Source organism: Carcharodon carcharias, chromosome 12 (assembly GCF_017639515.1).
Source record: "Carcharodon carcharias isolate sCarCar2 chromosome 12, sCarCar2.pri, whole genome shotgun sequence".
Classification (NCBI taxonomy): Eukaryota; Metazoa; Chordata; class Chondrichthyes; order Lamniformes; family Lamnidae; genus Carcharodon; species Carcharodon carcharias.
The window spans coordinates 139,561,735-139,580,385 of NC_054478.1; the positions used below are offsets into that span (position 1 = coordinate 139,561,735).

General features: G+C 39.4%; 1 protein-coding gene across 8 annotated transcripts in view; it reads right to left on the reverse strand.

Annotated features, from left to right (window-relative positions):
• Positions 1–18,651, reverse strand: part of LOC121284757 (double-stranded RNA-specific editase 1-like) — a 300,748-nt gene that overhangs the window by 67,615 nt on the left and 214,482 nt on the right. For 5 of the 8 annotated variants that reach the window (XM_041200321.1, XM_041200323.1, XM_041200319.1 and 2 more), the window contains one exon: positions 3,587–4,572. In XM_041200321.1, the coding sequence (XP_041056255.1) occupies positions 3,587–4,572 (986 nt within the window). The remainder of the gene's footprint in view (positions 1–3,586; positions 4,573–18,651) is intronic. The other 3 variants (XM_041200327.1, XM_041200326.1, XM_041200325.1) reach the window with 1 other exon arrangement.

The window sequence follows — 18,651 nt, forward strand, 5'->3', positions numbered from 1 at the left end:
AAGAGTACACCATCTGTTCTTTGAATTTCAGGCAATGGGAGTTGTAATGAATTTGTGATAGCTGTGGCTATTATGAATGCTCGGTTGAGTCCTGAAAGCTTTTCTGTCGACACAAATGTTAAGGTGAATGACTGACAATTTACATACTCAGCCTTTGATGTTTGGAGCAAATGGTTGTTTGTTTATAAAACTTAATGGCCACTTAAAGGATTAACCTTTTCAACTGTGAAGTTTTTTTTTTTGCAACATCAATGACAGACTTTGGAATGAAAGTTTTATTACATTGTCACAGGCTATTGTATGGCTCCTGAGGGTTGTACATAGTGGATACTGGGTAAGTGGCTGTGGATTTTACATAAGGGGCACAGAGGAACCAGGGGAATCTGAGAGGGCCAGGGTGATCTGAGGAGGCCAGGGGGGATCTGAGGGGGCATGGAGTGGCATGGAGGGTGGGTGGGGCTGAGGTTCAAGGAGGCTTTAAAATGATATTGAGAGCTGAGTTGTGTTGGCGAATGGAGGGGAGTCTTCAATCCAGCCTGCCTCAACACCTTCTGCACTCCTTCGTGGCTCTCAGACTGCACTGCAAACCTGAACCCTGTGACACAAAAGAAAAATCCCAAGCAATGTCAGACATGGGTCGGGTGTGCAGTTTGGATGCTGCTAAAGGAACACAAGTCACATTTTCCTGAGCCTGCACAAAAATCCAGGTCCTCATCTCTGTTGTGCTGTTAGCAGACAGCAAGTGGTGCCGAAGATGGGAAAAGTCATCAACATCTTTCAAATACACCCTGGAAACCAGCTCAAAGTGAAAACAACTAGTCAGCCTGCCTTGAAGAAGCACAGTTCGGGGAGACAGCAAAAATTTTACATATAAGAAAATACCAGACAGCAGATCCCTCAGCATCTTAAGGAAAGAGGGCTTTACATTTTGAATGGAGACCCTTTTCCCTGTCTCAGATGCTGGCAGGCCACTGTGCCTTTCTACCAAGTGTGGGTGTGTACCAGCAAACTGAGACACACCAACAGAATACTTTTTCAAAAAAAAAATGTGTTGGGGCAGTTGCGAGCCTCTTCTGGAGAGCAAGGAGTGACTTTGAGGTGGTCCCTTTCATGATATATATTTGCCAGAAGCGTGGATTAGTTTATCATATGTGCGAGGGAAAATTTCAAAATTTTTAATTAAAGATGAAATTATTAAGTACATAGATGGAGGCAATAATTAGATACACAAACCTGAATTTCAGAAAGGACAAAGCTGCCAGTTCTATGGGGTGGTGAGATAAGGGGGAATGGAGGAAGTGGAGTGAAATGTGGGCAAACAAAAATTCTTTGACCCAAGAGACCAGTGAAGAAAGTTAAGGGCCATGGAATTAGGGGAAAGATATCATGTTGCAGTATAAACTAGTTAGAATGCAGAAAATATGAAATAATGTATAGTTTTTCAGATCAGTTGGAATTGGAGATTGGCATCCCACAAAGTTTGGTTCCAAGACTGCTTCTGTATGTCACTGATTTAGATATAAAATTCAGCCGAGTGCGTCTAAATTTCAGATTTAAAAAATTTTAATAGCTGACCCAACCCTAACCCACCCACTTTTGGATATTAAACTTCAGCCCCATTTGTCTGTGCGCAAATCCTGTCAATAAAACCTTACTTCCTGTACTAAATACATTCATTTCAACATCTTTGTTTATGGAACAGATTAAGTGGAACTTATTTTAGGGCCTTTCTGTTAATATGAAAGCCTGCATCACAGCACCATAATTCAATGTCAGCGCATAGTAGAAGAGATTACAGAAAACATGGTGATCAATATAAATAAGATGAAGAAGTGACAGTAGCTACCCTAATTCACTTAAGATTGAAATTTTAATGAATCATACTCACCATAGAGGTTGCTTAAATGTACAATGTGTCATGAGCGCTGAATTTTACAATACAATTATGTTTTAAAATGTACCTTGAACTCAAAGTAAAACAGGGAATTCTGGAAAAGAATGTATACCTAGAATTTCTGGTAAACATCCCAGTTATAAGAAGTGCCCAAGTGATCTTGGGTCGTCATAAGGAGAGAAAGTCAAAAAGAAACCCACTGAGGTGTCAAGTGGCAGTTTTAGCATCTCTTATGTGAGCTGACAGAACAGAAAAATAGCTGCTACTGAGACACGTGGAATTCTTCCAGCGACAGGTCTTTGCTATTCTGTAGGAAACGATGGGGAGCAGAGGGAAGCTCTCCGTGGGAAAAACAGTTTTACCAAAGCTGACTGAACAGTTTAAAGGGATTGGATGCTGGAAATCTCTGGAATTCTGGATCATCAATAATGTCATGGCCTGCTGAGAGAGATGGGGGCATTCAGCAAGGTGTGCCTTGCTGGTGATAACTGGATCCAGGCAACTCAGGCAGAGTGAAAGGATTGAAACTTTGACAAAGTAGAGTGTGAGTGTGTGTGTGTGCGCGCGCGCGCTGGGGCAGTGGTGAGCCTCTTCTGGAGAGCAAGGAGTGACTTTGAGACGGTCCCTTTCATGATATATATTTACCAGAAGCGTGGAGTAGAATGAAAGCATTTCATAAGGCATTTTTCAATTGTGTTAGTTAATACAAAACATACATCAAACTAAAGAAAAAGGTACAAGTTGCCTGTTAATTAATGTTTTAGATATCTATGTTAATTTTAGTTTGTTTGTTACAGAACAAGTCTTAAAGGTGAAATCTTGTCCCTCAATTATTTCTGTTGGTCATTTGGGAAATTTGCCTCTTGATAAAAATTATTGGTCTGTGAGGATTGTAACAAACGATAAGAACCTAATATAACCTTGTTTCTCCTGTCCATTCAAGTCCATGTTTAAATTACTCTTGTGAAAACATCAAGGGCTGATGGACATTGCAGGTTACTGGTTTGTAAGGTTTGCTCAGTCCAAGAATGTAGAAAGCTAAATTTACAGATTTATCAAAGTAATTACTACCATTGGTAACTGCAAATTTGAACAAAAGGTGTTATCAGTGAGATTCCCTTGAAGATTAGAGTCAAGCATTTGCTATTATTTCAGAGCTTTCTGGAGCCATTTCCCCCACCCCACCCCCAGAATTTGTAGTACACCTTCAAATGCATATTATTTGAAGAATCACATAGGCCTTACCTGGAAAAGGAAGTGCTAAAAATGGTGCAACCTTCAAGAGAAAACATCTTTACAAAACATTTGTTCATACATTAGCTCAAGCCACAACTGTTAATGTAAAATGCAAAGTAGAGGGCAGAAAGGGGAGCTGCGCATTAGGTCTTTGCCAATGACAACAGGAACTGCATGGAGGTGGCGTGGACAACTCTCTTGTCAGTTTGACATTTCTTTGAAAAGCATCAGATTAGGAATATGCCCCAGCACCATGCCTTCATATAAGCTAAATTTAAGGTGCACTGTAGCTGATTGATGTTGCATGGAAAATAATCCACATAAACAGAGTTAATGTTTTAAATCAGTTCTCAAATTCCTACCACTAATATTAGAGTCTTTCAGCCTAATTTTAAAGAGCATTCCTTCCCATTATGCTTAATAGCACAGTGCTAAGAGAAAAAACAATTTCCTTACCTGAGGCAGGTGAAGCTGAAGACCTTCACTAGGAATAGGTTGCCGCGATGGTGTCGAGTCCAGTTGCATGTTAAACAAAGTCTGAAGAGTTGCTTGAGCCGCACGAGCCTTTGCCAACTTCTTGTTCCTCCCTGACCCTTCAAATGTCTGCCCATCTACAGTTACAGCCATGATGAAATTTTTCGCATGGCTCTCTCCACTTTCAGAAACAAACTCATACTTGAGTCCTGGGCGCAGTTCATTCAGGATCATAACTGGGTTCTTGCCACTGGTCATGGCAAAAGGAGATGGAGCAGTGAGCGCTGACTGACCTACACTACTTCCTCCAACACCACACGAGAGACCAAAAGAGTTATAGTCACCTGAACTGAAAGAGCCATCTCCATTGGACCCCAAGAGATAAGGATCATCTCCTTGTACTGGGGTTTCAAATCCATTAAAAAGAGTATCTGGGAAGTCAGAATGATCTGACGTAAAGTCCGTATTAACATTCAGCATTCGACCCATAGCCAGGTGAGCCTCAGAGGCATTTGGAAACTGAACAAACGACCTCAGGGCTTTTTCAGCTACATGCAACTTGGCTTTTTTCTTAGTGGGCCCAGATCCTTCAAAGTTTTGTCCATTGACTTCCACAGCCATGATAAAAACAGGAGCATGGACTGGGCCAGACTGAGATAACAACTTGTATTGGAGGCCAGGTTTAATCTCATTTAATTGCATTAGTGCATTCTTTGGTAGAATGGGACCTGGTGTTTTCTTCCTCTTCTTGGCACGAAACTTAGGATGTGAGTGACCGTTATTTCCCTCTTCCAGTGGCCGTTTTCTGTTAATGGAGGAATTGCTGCCATTTGAAAGCTGTGCCTCACCAGGAGCTTGACTGCTTTCCTTAAGAGAGATGTTCTCCAGATTACGGTTCTCTTTTACGTCAGTGCTGCTTGAACCTGTGGTGCCCAGAAAGAGCAACTTACACGCCTTCGTTGTAGGATCTTGTAAATGCAAAATTTAGATATTCCTCATCTGTCTTTGTAACAGAATGAGTGATGTGTTTGAGATTCATCTTGGGATGGGAGAATTTGCATTCAAGCCAATAATAGAATGTAACATAATAGGTTTACACAAATAATTGAAAAACACAAAAAAGTAAATCTAAATAATTGATAATCTGAAGCAGCCTGAATTAGTAATAAATTCCCAAGGACAAGAGCAGCAGATATTTCTGTGTGGGGAAAAGTTAAATGGGAATATTAATACTCAACATTATCATGACACAGGGTTCTACACTGTAGTATGTATAGTTCATATATAGGTAAAACATTAAAATGCCACATTTCAAGTAGCAACGAACAGAGCATTTTTTTTCAGTGCAAAAGATATGTTTGCAGCACTGTATATTTGTGACTTGACCACAGTCAACCTCAGATAAATGTATTAAACTACAAGTTAGAGACCGAAATTTTTCCCCCATTTAACTTTCAGCCCTTTAGCATTTTCTTCAGGAATGCCATCAAGGGCCAGCAGGTCACCTGCTTCTTTGCCAAGTCACTCTGTGAATGACTGTTAGAACATAAACAGAAGTAACGTGTATGCATGGTTCATCATTTGTTTTTCTCCACCTTCTTACAGGAAATGCATCCCCATGTGGGGAATGGCCAAGCTGTGTTCTACTACACCTATGGCCTGCGCCACCAGGCCTTCTGAAGAGAGATATTTTCAAAGATACAGCTTTCTACAGATATGTATTTGTTGTAGATACTTTCAATAACTTTCATCTCTTTCAGCCTTACCCTGAACACATTTTGAAATTAGTTTGTAGAGGTGATTCTTTAACTTTCTTACTGGGACAGAGAGGGTGCAGAACAGATAAGGTTGGGGAACTTCAGTTATGTGCAGAAACTGAGATTATTCTCAAAGCAGAGACGGTTAATGGGGGATTTAACCATGAAGGGTTTTGATAGACACAATAAGGAGAAACTGTTTCCGGTGGCAATAGGGTCAGTAATCAGAGGGCACAGACTTAAGGTGTTTAACAAAAGAGGGAAATATGGGAAAATTATTTCTTTTTATGAGTTATAAAGATCTGGAATGCGTAGTGAGAGAGGGTGATGGAAGCAGGTTCAATAATAATTTTCAAAAGGGAACTAGATAAATACTTGAAAAGGAAAATGTTACTGGGCTATGGGGAAAGAGCAGGGGAGTGGGACTAATTGGATAGCTCTAACAAAACGGCATAATGGACCGAATGGCCTCCTGCTCTGTACCATTTTAAGTGGAATTTATTTCAGAGCCCTTTCTGTCATATAAAACCTGCATCACAGCACTATATTTCAATATTAGCACATAAAATTGTCAAATTATAGAATATTGGATGTTAGTGTTATTTTGTTACTCTAAAACACTGAGTGCTGTGTGCCCTTGTTCTCAGTACAGAATATGAACAAGATTGTAGAACCCTGTAGCACGTCTAAAAACAAGAGGTCATATCATTTGGAACATTTTCCAATTAAATCCTAGTTCTTAACCAATGAGGTGGGTTACCACAGCTATGAAAATCTTGCTGATGGAGCAGACAGAAGAGAATGCAAATGTCATCCAGTTTGATTTACAATCAGATAGCAGTAGAATCCACTCCCTAGTACATACAGTGTGTGGTGTTGGTTGCTGGTGAGGGGGGAGGGTGGGGGTGGGGTGGTGTTGGTAGAGTGGGGGTTAAAAACACACTGTTCCGTCGTACACATCACCTCATTCCATTCACAAAGCTGATAGAATACCAGGCAAATTTTCATTTATAACATCCTTCAGCAAAAGGTCCATAGGTTACTCCTTTGGAGCTCAGAAAAATATCTGGAATGCCAGAGTGGGAATTCCTAATATCAGACAGACAGAAGAGGAACAGGAAGGGATAAAACAGATGGACAAGCATTGTGGGAAACAAAAAAAATGAAAGAGATCATTTTCAGAGTGGCAAATTGGTCACCAAGCATGGATGTCACCTTGACCGCATTTACGTGCATATCTGGAGGCGAAGGCCTGGTCATGGATTTTCCCCACACTACTATAAAGATGCTGACAATACAAAATAAGAGATGCAAGAAAAATGATTTTCAGCTTAGTTTTCTAAGATAGCAATGGTGTGCTATAACTGGAAGGTACAATATCTATATTAGTTTAGATTTTATCCAGTCACTAGCATAAGGATTGACAATGTGTGTATGGATAAATGGCACAGCTGCACATATGAAACATCTGCAGAGACAACTGATGAAATGCCTGCATTTACATGACTCTGCAGCAAGAAGCATATGAGACACTTGCATAGAGAGCTGGATCTGAAGTCAGAACAGGTGACATATTTCCATGCACAGTAACTTTTCTACTGAAAAACAAATTATTCACTGCATAGAGGATAAAGGTTACCCTTGTAAGCTGATTTTCAATGCCACAATGTCAAACACTGATGTTTAAGATGGGAAAAGGACATAACATTTGGGATTGTACACTAAAATCTAAAAAGTTATAACACAAAAACTGGTGAGAAATCACTAGAATACTTTTGGCAGATGACACGAAATCTGGGTACTGTGTAATAAGTGAATGGAATTTATTTCAGTAAGCATGTTCACGTGAATGGATAAAGTGAGACATCAATGTGTCAACTGTTATGATGAGAAAATCTAAATTTGAGTTCAAACTCCACATGCAATTGAATACATCTCCAAATGCAACCGAATATTCCAACAGTATGCACAGAATCCCCATATACTAATACACGTAGGACACTGTCTGAAGGTTCCCACTCCCTCTGTAAATGAGGGCTTTGTTTGGAACCACACCATGGAGGTCTTACCTAGAGAAAACATCAGAATTGAATGCATGAAAAAGCTTGAAAACACAACAAATAAAAGAGCACCAGATCTGAAAAGGAAATAGATGGAACAAAATGGAACAAAAGAGCCAAGTTTAATTTGAAAAAAATAGAACTAGATTCTCGTGATGAAGGTGACCACGCTCGCAGTAAGATAATTCAAGATACGTCCTGGTTCATTCCTCGCCAAGTGCAACTGAGTTATGTCCAAGCAGAATGGTGTTTTATTTGAAAGAAATGCATTCAACTAAGTGAAGTCTGAACATATGAGAGAGAATATCAAATACTTCCAATATAAAGTAGTCAAGGTTCTTTTGAGTAAGATTACATGGAGGAATTGAAGTAATACTGCTATAATTTAGACAAAAAGGAAATTTTTAAGTGTCAATTCATTCATTATGGGGAGGAGATGGTGGAATAGTGGCAATGTCACTGGGCTAGTAATCCAAAGGCCCAGGCTAATGCTCTGGGGGTGGAAGTTCAAATCCCACCATGACAGCTGGTGGAAGTTAAATTGAATTTAAATTACATCAGTAAATTTTGAATATAGAACCAGTCTCAGTAAAAGGTGATCATGTCAACCATCATTAATTAAAAGCCCATTTGGTTCAATAATGTCCTTTAGGGAAGGAAATCTGCCACTCTTACCTGGTCTGGCCTACATGTGACTTCAGGCCCACAACAATGTGGTTGACTCATTTTCCATTAGTAGGAGAGACTAGGACCCGAGGGCACAGCCTCAGAGTAAAGGGAAGACCTTTTAGAACAGAGATGAGGAGAAACTTCTTTAGTCAGAGAGTGGTGAATCTATGGAATACATTGCCACAGAAGGCTGTGGAGGCCAGGTCATTGAGTGTATTTAAGACCGAGATAGATGGGTTCTTGATTGGTAAGGGGATCAAAGATTACGGGGAGAAGGCGGGAGAATGGGGTTGAGAAACATCAGCCATGATTGAATGGCAGAGCAGACTCGATGGGCCGAATAGCCTAATTTCTGCTCCTGTCTTATGGTCTTATGGACTCTTAACTGCCCTGTGAAATGGCCTAGCAAGCCACTCAGTTCAAAGGCAATTAGGGACGGTAAACAAGTGCTGGCTTTGCATCTAGGAGCAGAAACATCTAGATCCTATCAGGTAGGCATTGAGTGGACAAGGTTGGTTATGAACAAACCATTGTGAGAATTAGTAAGCAAAGAAGAATGCAGAAAGGTTGAAGTGCAACAGCCCACAAGACATTCTAGCAACAATCAACATTGTTTGAGTTACCTGGACTGTTAATGGTTATTAATTACAGTTTCTGTATTGAAAATAGTAAAATAACTTTAGTAATTTTAAAATATTATTCAAGAAATTAGATTATTACATGCGTATTTGCTCACTTGTTGCTGCCAAGCATAAAATTCTGTACTTTGCAAATGCTAGCATTAGTAATAGGTATTTCTTAAGGACATCCAAATGTTGTTAATACTGGATTAATGAGCCTTCACTATAAATGAGCCCCTTGTTACTCTTTGGATTCCAAATGTAGCATCATTAGGACTTGCTGTGTGATTGGAATATGATCACTTTTTTTCTTCTTCCTTCTCTTTCCTCTAGTTGATCTTGGTAAAGCTAGTATCTAGACCAAGACAAAGGTATCAATGCAAAATTACACCAGGCTACAACAAAACAGAATTCAAAGCTTATTTATTGTACTGCTGTTGTTTCTCACTTGAATGTGGTGCACATTGTGCGCTCTATTTTTTTAAAAAAATAGGCTAATTAGCTACAAAGTTATGACCTTTAGTTCTAAAGACTGAAGGAGAACATTACATTGCAAGCTATTGAACTCATGTATCCATGCTTACTGAAAGGCAGAAGTGAGTGAGCTGAAAGCTGCATCTGCCGCTGGAATGTTGACAAAATGAATACCCACTCTGGCAAGATATTGAAAGGAAAGGTATCCCAATATAGAATAATGCAGTCTTCAAAAATTCTTGATCAAATTAATTCCCTTCTAAAAAGGAATAAAACAATTTTAAAAGACAGCTGCACCACCACACGGATATGAACTAATGTTGGTTTACAAATAGTGCAGCAAGCTAGGTACCGCATCAAATCTTCAACACAAACAAACAGTCACAGGGTTTAGTCTAATAAATTCTAGGCAAGTTATTCAAGAGACACCAGCACTACAGATCAGCAGAACTCCTGTGATGCTTTCCATGATACATCATTTTTCTACTTGTAGCAATTTGCCCAGATTGTTGGGTCAACGGTGGTGGTGGAGAATTAGATTCAACCAAATCAAAATGTTAGCATTTTTAGGGTAGTGGGGGTGCATTTGTCCAATTAAATTGTATTGCATACACAACTTCAGCAGTTGGATTTTGTGTTTGGCATGTGAATAATTAGATTTAAGAACAATTTTTTTCTGTCCAACTCGCCTCCTGTGTTCAGGTGACGCTTAGTTAGGGAGGGCTCAGGAGCAGAAACTTGGTTGTTCACTGCTGAGGCTAATATATGCGATTAAAGCCTAATTCCAAAAATGGCCACTTTTGGGGAGGGTACATCATTAAAAGAAGAAAATAGATTGTGAAGTTATTCCGGCCTCCAACTTAATGAAACCCAGAAAACACTAGCAGGCTACTGAATCAGGGAGGGCTGGAGAATTGGGACCCTATATTTGTCCAGCTGTAGTCAACATCAGGTCTGTGAGATAGCTCCTTGTCAGCACCTCAAATAGTATTTGCTGTTGCAGCACAACCCAAAGTTAACATTTTAATAAATTAAGGAATTTGAGGAAGGAACAAATAAGAAAGAAATATTAGTTCAACAATAAAATACAGTAGGTTCACTTGACTATATTGTGTTACTGTAGGATGTGAGGCAGAAAAAAATGGCATTTAATGCACAGCAGGCTGAAATTAACAAATAATGCCAGTTACTCATTATGATGTCTGTATCACAAAATCATCAAGATAAGTTAAAACAGAAGTAAAATCTAGATTTTGTATTTTCATTTTTTAAATGACACTTCCTAATGACGCATAAACAAATACTGATGGAATTAAATTGGTCTATCCTCAGGAACACTTAAAAGTTTAAAATGAACATATGAAGCTACATCAGCTTGAAGAACAGCTCACTGGCTAAGGATAGTGTTTTAAAAGAGATTTTAAGATCAGTGCAGATCACTATATGAATATGGAAAATTAGACTATTAAGTTTCATGATTTGTACTGAAAAGAACAAGGGCTTGAACATGGCATTTGTACAGCATTTATCAGTCTCGGATAAGTTTATTTCTTTTGACTACAACATAAGTTCTCCTGCAGGGGAACTCTTCCTGCACGAGTTGTTTTTTCCAAAGGTGTGCAGAGCTCCTCTCCCAGCAGTTAAATGTTTAGGAAGCGGGTGATAATGCTTGCATTATCTTGCTATTTAACTGAAATGTGGATCGGAATACAAGTGTACAGGAGATCCAAGAATATTCAAAGCAGCAAAGCCCTAAGAAAAACATTTAGCTTCATATTGTGCCAAAGGCCACAGGGAAAAAAATGAACTACACAATAAAGGATCAGAACAAAAAAAAATGAATGCAGTTTCAATGAAAATCTTAAAGGGAAGGCTTGATTGAATTACTGGAAATACAGAAGCAGCAAATGTAGACTTCAATCTGAGCTGTTTATCACAAAGTAATGGTAACAGTTCTGGGCTTGGTGTTGCTTTGATATGCTAGCCTTTTCAATGAAACTTAAACTGTTGAGAATTTTGAAAAACATCTTCAGCTAACTGTATCACTATTGAAGAACATCAATATGTTAAAAGCTTGGGAATTGCTGCACAGAGTGTTCTACAGAAACTGCATGTCTTATAAATCAGTGCAGCAAATTAAGTTGGTAAGTTGATAAATTGCAAAAACCTACTTTCAATTATTACACATTTACATTGGCTTTTTGAGCCGAGGAATTATATAATGGAATAATATGCAGTAAAAATAGAATAGATCATGATGGCTTGGTTGATAACTGCACCATGTGGAGTGACACTGAGCAATTCAGGGCCACAAAGATCCTAGGTTTGCTCCCTGGTCTAGGTTGAATTTACCAGTGAGTTTGAGCAAGGCTGTAATGGGAACACACAATTCACCATCTTGTCTCGGGAGGGCAAAAGCTAGCCAGGAGTGCATACATATAGATAGGAATACAGGAAATAGGAGCAGGCTCAAGGGGCCTGCTCCTGGTTGGTTTTCCACCTGAATACCATTTTCCTGCACATTTCCCATATCTCTTGATGTCTTTACTATCTAGAAATCTATCAATCTGTCTTGATTATACTCAACAACTATGCCTCTACAGACCTCTGGGGTTTAGAATTCCAAAGGTTTACCACACAGTGAAGAAATTACTTATCTCCCCTAAATGGCCTACCTCTTGCTCTGAAACTTGTGTCCCTGGTTCTAGACACCCCACCCAGATGAAACATCCTTCCTACATCTACCTTGTCAAGCCCTGTAAGAATTTTTCAGTGAGCTTCAATGTGTTTCAATTAGATCACCTCTTATTCTCAGAAGCTCTAGAGAATACAAACCCAGTCTCCTCAATCTCTCCTCATTGGATTATCCCACCATCCCAGGAATCAGTCTGGTCAACTTTCATTGCACTCCCTCTATGGCAAGTGTATCCTTCCATAAGTAAGACAACCAGAACTGTATGCAATACCCCAGAGATGTGGTCTCACCAAGGCTGGATACGATTGCAGTAAGACATCTTTACTCCTGTACTCAAATCCTTTTGCAATAAAGGTCAACAGGCCATTTACCTTCCTTGCATGCTAGCTTTCAGCGACTCATGATTCATGAACGAGGACATCCAGGTCCCTTTGGGCATCAACACTTACCAATCTCTCACCAAGAAATACTCTGCAATTCTGTTTTTCTCACCAAAATAGAATATGTGAAAAAATGTGAAGTTATCCATCAGCCATGTTCTGGCCCACTCACTTAGCCTGTCTAAATCCCCTTGAAACCTCTTTGCGTCCTTCTCACAACTCACATTCCCACCTAGTTTTGTGTCATCAGCAAATCTGGAAATATACAATTGGTCTGCACATCCAAATCATTGATATATATTGTGAATAGCTAGTGCCCAAGCAATGATCTTGTGGTACCCCGCTAATCACGGCCTGCCAACCTGAGAATGACCTGTTTATTCCTACACTGTTTTCAGTCTGTAAACCAATTTTCAATTCATGGCAGTATATTACCCCACAATGTGTTTACTAACCTCTTGTGTGAGACTGTATTGAAAACCTTCTAAAAATCCAAATACACCACATCAACTGGTTCCCCTCTAACCATTCTGCTAATTACATCCTCAAAAAAACTCAACAGGTTTTGTCAAACATGATTTCCCTTACATAAATCCATGCTGACTCTGCTCAATCCTACCATTATTTTTTAAGTGCTGAGTTATCACACCCTCTTATAATAGATTCGATAGCAATTTCCCTACTACTGATGTCAGGCTAACAGGACTGTGGTTCATTTTCTCTCCCTCCTTTCTTAAAATGTGGGATTACATTTGCTACTTTCCAATCTGGAGGAACCAGTCCAGGATCTATAGAATTTTGGAAGATGGCCACCAACGTGTCCACTATCTCTACAGCTACCTCTTTCAACACTCTGGGATGTAGATCATCAGGTCCAGGTGATTTAACAACTTTCAGTCCCATTAATTTCTCCAGTGTTATTTTTTATTAACACTAATTTCAGTTCCTCGTCCTGCTAGTCCCTTGGTTCTCTAGTATTGTTTGGGAAGTTTTTTGTGTCTGCCTTCACGAAGACAGACACAAAGAATTGTTTAGTTTCTCTGCTGGTTCCTTATTCCCTATTATAAATTCTCCTGTCTCTGCCTGTAGTGGGTCTGCATTTGTCTTTGATAATCTTTTCCTTTTTACATTATAAGTATAGAAGGTTTTATTGTCTGTTTTTAACTTTCTCGCTAGTTCACTCATATTCTATTTTCTCTCTTTTTTTAAGTCAGTTTATTGGGCCTCCTTTGCTAAATTCTAAAAAGTTTCCAATCCTCAGGCTTAATACTTTTTTGGCAACTTTATAAGCATCTTCCTTTGATCTAATACAATCTTTAATTTCTCTTGTTGGCCACAGTTGGATCACTTTTCCTGTTGGGTTTTTGTGCCTCAAAGGAATGTATATTTGCTGCAAACCATATATTAATTCTTTAAATTGCCTGCCTTTTAATGTAGTTTCCCAATCTACCACAGCTAACTTGTCCTTCATATCTTCGTAGTTTCTTTGTTTAGATCGAAGAGCCTAGTTTCGGATAAACTAGATAATTTTCAAACTTAACGTGAAATTCTATCATGTTATGGTCACTCTTCCCTAAAGGCTCCTTTACAACAATATTAGCTAGATAGATTCTTGATTAACAAGGGGATGGAAGGTGAATCGGGGGTAGGCAGGAATGTGGGGTTGAGGTTACATTCAGATCAGCCATGATCTTATTGAATGACGGAGCAGGCTCCAGGGGCCAAGTGGCCTACTCCGGCTCCTAATTCGTATGTATTATTAATTAGCCCTTTCTCATTGTACAATGCTAGATCTGAAAAAGCCCGTTCCCTAGTTGGTTCCTCAATAAACTGTTCTAGAAAGCCAACTTGTATAAACTCCAGGAATTTGTCCTCCACAACACTAGTGTTAATTTGATTTATGTAGATTGAAGTCCCCCATGATTACTCTTGTTACATGCACTTCTAATTTCCTGATTTATACTGTGACGTACATTACCGCTACTTTTGGTGGCCGATAAATAACTCCCATCAATGTCTGCTGTCCTTTGCTGTTTCTTTCCTCCACCCAAACTGATTCTACATTTTGATCTTCCAATCTAAGATCCTATCTCACTAATGTACTGATCTCATCCTTGACTAACAGTGCCAGCCCATCTCCTTTTCCTTTTTGCCTATCCTTCCGAAATGTCAAACACCGTTGAACATTCAGTTCCCAGCCTTGGTGATGTCTCTCCATAATGGCAATTAGGTCACACCCATTTACTTCTATTTGTGCCTTCAATTCATCTACCTTGTTGTGAATGCTGTGTGCATTCAGATAGGCTGCCTTTAATTTTGCCTCTTATAATATTTTTCTGTATTTGGGCCCTATTTAATGCCAGCCTTCATTATCATGGCCTTCCAATTTCACATACCACTTTTCTTCCTACCATTATCAGCTTTGTTTCTCTTCTATCTGAATTCCCTCGCCAGCTCCCACCCTGCTGTCAAGCTGGTTTAAACCTTCCCCAACAGCACTAAGCAAATCTCCTTGCAAGGATATTGGTCCAAGTCCTGCTAAGGTGTAATCTGTCCACCTTGTACAAGTCCCACCTTCCCCAGAACCGGTCCAAGTGCCTGAGAAATCCAAAACCCTCCCTCCTGCACCAGCTCTCCAGCCACACATTTGTTTGCTCTATCTTCCCATTTCTGTACTCACTAGCACATGGCACTGCAAGTAATCCCGAGATTACTGCCTTTGAAATCCTACTGTTTTAATCACTTTCCTAGGTTTTTAAAATCTGTTTTCAGGACCTCATCCCTCTTTCCACCCATGTCATTAGTACCAATGTAGACCACGTTTCATCTAAGAAAGTTCTGTAGCCACTCAGTGACATCCTTGACCCTGGCATGAGGGAGGCAACATACTGTCATGGAGTGATATCTATGGCCACAGAAACACCTATCTGTTCTCCTAACTATTGAATCACCTGCCACTATTGCTCTTCCGCCCTTCCTCCTCTCTTGAGCAGCTGAGCCACCTGTGATACCACAGACTTGGCTCAAGCTACACTCCTCTGAGGAACCACCAGTATCCAAAATGGAAAACCGGTTAGTGAGAGAAACGGACTCCAGTGCAACCTGCCTGGTCCTCCGAGATTGTCTTGCGGTCAGCCATTCCCTCTCTGCCCGAACTCTCTTAGCCAGCGGTGTGACCACCTCCCTAAACATGCTATCCAAATAGTTCAACCTCACATATCCACCACAATGACTCTAGTTCCGAAACCCAGAGCTCAAGTTTCTGCAGCTAGTGACACTTCCTGCACATGTGGTCATCTAGGCCACAAGAAGCAATGCAACTGTCCACACGTTAGAGGATGGACATTCCATGTGGCTGAGCTGCCCTGCCTTAACTTTAGACTGTGTTATATAAACTGGAAACTAGAAGCTTAGACTCTATTGCTCTGAATAAACAGTTTTACTATTACTAGTAAATCTACTACTGCTAGTAAACTTTACTACTATTAATTAAACCTTACAAGTAGTAATAGTCTACCCGAGTTTTGAAAGATAAATGAGCAAAATACTCACCAACTAATTACATTCCTGTATCTGCAATGTCACACTGAATTTTTCTCAGTACATGGCCAGTCCACAAAGCTCCCTAGCTCTTTTAAACTGGTCTACCACTCTCAACACTCTTTTGAACTCAAAGTGAAGGTAGCTACTTATGTGAACAGCACCTCCTTCCTTACTGCACTGAATTCCCTCACTCACCAAATTCCCAAGATCACTCTTTGCTGTCCTCGGGCTTGCTAACTTGGTGCGCTCAGCAAAACCACCTCTATTTATACTGGCTGAAATTCTATAGTTATGAGTCAGCACTGCTGGTTAGAGAAATTAGTTCAAACTAGCTGGCTAATTAACTAATTGCAGGAGCTTGTTCATTCCTGACTAACAATAAATTGTAGTTAAATTCCTAATGCAAATAGGTTTTAGAAAGAGATTAACCCTTTAAATTCTTTCATTCACCAAATACCCAAGCTCTCACACTGTGACTAGCTGCACTCAGTAGCCAGCTGATGACCTTGTGCTTGCTTACTCAGATGTCAGGTGACCAGAAGACCCTTCATAGCTGTGTAGCCTTTATCACTAGCTCTCATTATTGGGCCTCACAGAATGATGATTTTCTGGTTGGGAGTATCCGGAGGCTACAAGTGCCCATGGAATCATACCTCAACATTAATCACCACCTTCAGCAAGGAAGAGGAAGAGTGGGAGCAGGATTTAAACAAAACTAGTGTTGACGCAATATAAATTTCAGTTTTAATAACCACCTCCAACCCAGGCAGACTTACTTTGGCTGTGTTAAGTCACTTTTAAACAAAGGCCAAATCAAATTTTAAATATCAGCCAAATAACCTATGGTATATGTTTCTCTACAATCTGGTTCCTATTTGCAATTATAAATTAGCTACCAGTGGTCTACCATTTGCGGTTCCATTAGTGCATGGAACAGATGGAATTCAGCTTCATCTATGGGCCATGCAAAAACCAGTTCCAACATCCCTTAAGTAAGTGGTGCCTGGCACCGTGAAACATCTCAAATCATACGCATGGAATACAGTGGAACAAAGAATTTATAATACGACTGAGAAGCAACTATTTCGTCCATGAGGTCTGCTCCTTCCAAAACAAATTCAAGCATTTGGAATCTTCTTAAATTAACTACATTTCCTGAGGAAAGCAAATGGCCATAGATTTAACTTTGAAGGGATAAAGGTCTAAAATTTCTAAATTCTTAAAAGGTAAGCTAGTATAAAATTAAAATTTATATTATTCAATTCTGACCAGAAATATTTCACATTAAAAAAGCCTCCGCCCCAGAGTCAGGACATACTAAGTAGAATCAGATTCACGTTCAATAGATGGCGAGGCAGGTATTGCACTACACTGCCAATTATATACCTTCTGGAACTGCATCTGAAGTCACCACACGGAGTTACCTGTACTGCATTTGGCTGTTTGCTGTCCGTGATTTTCTGCCTTCTACTAAACCTTGGACTGGAAACATTTAATCTAAGTTCCTTCATAAAATTCTCAGGAAGTTCAGGCAACAATGGCATGTCCAGTAAAATAATTTGTAAATAATATGCACCAGCAGAAGCAGGCTGCATGTTTAAAAGTATAGAAAATGAACTAATAAATAGGATTGTGAACACTTTTTGCTGCCACCCAATACATGAACAGTTGTTCCTGGTGGCAGATTTTTCTCCAATACAAATATAATGCCTCAGATCCTAAAACAACTTGCCCTCTAATTCCCAATGGAAGGGCAGGATCCAAGTTAGTTTAGCTGTTATCTCATTTATATTAAAGATGGCTAATGCACAAGGTAAAAAAAAAACATTAGTCCGCATATCCAAATAGGGTTTGTGTAGCATGAAGATGTAACGCACAAATGCTTGCAAGAAGTATTCATGATCAGAAATACAAAAGAAGTACACACCAAGATCTGTAGGGGAAATTAAGAGAAAAATGTTATCTCATCTAATTGAGGATAAAGAAAGCAGAGATACCCAGATGTGAATGAACGATCACTTCACACCTAATTATCAACTTGTTGGGTAGTGCTGAGTGACAGAAATATAGCAGGGACAGTAGGTTGGGGCAACTACTTATTCATAATTCTTTTTCTGAAAATATCTTTAGCTAAAGTCTCTCAAGGTGATCAATACAATTAACACCTACCCTTTAGTACAAAATCTAAGGTGTTGATTTATTTCCTTGGCTGGGGACCATCTTCCACAGAAATTTTGAAATTTCATTTGAAGCAGTTTCAAATAGTTTGTAATTGACAACGAACATGCACTGGATTCACCTTGGCCCCAAGTAAAGAGTGGGAATGACTCAACTGTACTGAAAACTATTCTCTGTCATTTAGAAATTAATTATTTTCCGTTACGTTTCAAAACCAGTAGCAGATAATTCATTACTGGTAGAAACAAATTTTAATTTACTTGTTTAAAAATAATGTCTAAATGCAAATATAGGATTAAAATCTGAATTTATACAACAGGTTCAGTCCAGCCAGGGCAATCGGCTAATTTAGAATTGTACGCATTCTAAATAACATCTCTTTCCTGTGATAAAAACAAAAAAACTGCGGATGCTGGAAATCCAAAACAAAAACAGAATTACCTGGAAAAACTCAGCAGGTCTGGCAGCATCGGCGGAGAAGAAAAGAGTTGACGTTTCGAGTCCTCATGACCCTTCGACAGAACTTCCTTCTCTTTCCTGTGTCTGGTAACATCTTACGGTTCATTTCTATAGCAATCTGGGTGACTGCCCCTCAGAAAGTTTAGCATTTTTTCATGAGAAATGGTGTTATTAGGATATTTTCTTAAGTTTATCTAATTGATTTTTTTTTT